Source organism: Priapulus caudatus, unplaced genomic scaffold (assembly GCF_000485595.1).
Source record: "Priapulus caudatus unplaced genomic scaffold, Priapulus_caudatus-5.0.1 Scaffold418, whole genome shotgun sequence".
Taxonomy (NCBI): Eukaryota; Metazoa; Priapulida; class Priapulimorpha; order Priapulimorphida; family Priapulidae; genus Priapulus; species Priapulus caudatus.
Window position 1 is genome coordinate 314,867 of NW_014577479.1, and position 1,150 is coordinate 316,016.

The 1,150-nt window shown below is 34.8% G+C and overlaps 1 protein-coding gene across 1 annotated transcript in view; it reads left to right on the forward strand.

The window, feature by feature from the left end:
- LOC106810192 (disco-interacting protein 2-like) overlaps window positions 1–1,150 on the forward strand; it is a gene marked incomplete in the record, with an annotated part of 60,788 nt that overhangs the window by 40,828 nt on the left and 18,810 nt on the right. Inside the window, 1 exon segment of the mRNA XM_014813473.1 lies at window positions 132–212. Coding sequence (XP_014668959.1) covers window positions 132–212 — 81 coding nt within the window.

The window sequence follows — 1,150 nt, forward strand, 5'->3', positions numbered from 1 at the left end:
AAGCGCTTGGTTCGAGCCACTGTTCAACCGATGATCGAGTATAATCGATGATCGTGACATCACTACTGTTTAGCATTACCATTGCCACTGTACAGTGCGTGTTGGATATTTATCTGTTCTCGTTTCTCCAGGTGAGGCCTCTAACACCAGATGGCGACGCGTGCTGCAGCTATGAGTTTGTGCGGACCGGCCTCCTAGGCTTCATGGGACCGGTAAGCGCGATTACGATTATGATGATATCGATTATAATTAATATTATAATTAGTATATATGTATATATTTATATTATTAGTCTTGTTAATGTGTGGTTAATGTCGCCAGTCCTGATTTTGTTAGTTTCGATTTTCACCGTAAAAAATACCTAGTCCTGCTCAAAGTTGCCAGTCCTGGATGGGGTGGGGGGTGAGAGCCTGCGATTTTCAAAACTGTTATATTATAATTAATTAGCATTGAAATGTATCTGCGGGTATATAGACATAATGTGGAGCAATGGAGAATAATCAGGGGTTATTAATTATTATAATTAATTAATTAATATTTATTTAATTAATAATTATTAATCATTATAAACCCCATTGTCAGAAGCATCGTAAATAGTTATAGCATCATAAGTGCGGGTCGTCATAAATTTTTTGCACGACATATCGCAAAAGTTACGACATCCATCGATTTAATAGACGTAGCACAATAGTCGTAACAATTTATGATGTTTCTAATAACGGGCCCCAGGCTAATGATGCCGCATAATTGCTGGTTTAAGAACTGCGCGTGTGCGTGCTTGTGTGAATTTTCGGTTTATTTTAGGCATGTTTATTTTCCTGAGTTTATATTCATGCATTTTACTTGAAATATATGCAGACAATGAACGACTTACTGTACAATGCTCTAAAGGGTCTCTGTGTCTTTTTGTTATGTATATATATATATATATATATATATAATGTAATATAATATGTCTGTTACACGGTCTGTGAAGATATAATTTACCAAGTATAAATTTTACATTCTGCACAGTTCAGTTGTAAAGGGGAATATTGTAATACAAATCCGTCTGTTACTAGCATGGGGATCAGCTCATTGAGGATTGTTTATGTGTTTGTTTCTACTAATGTTATTATATTCAAACTAAAGAATTTAATAACTATATATA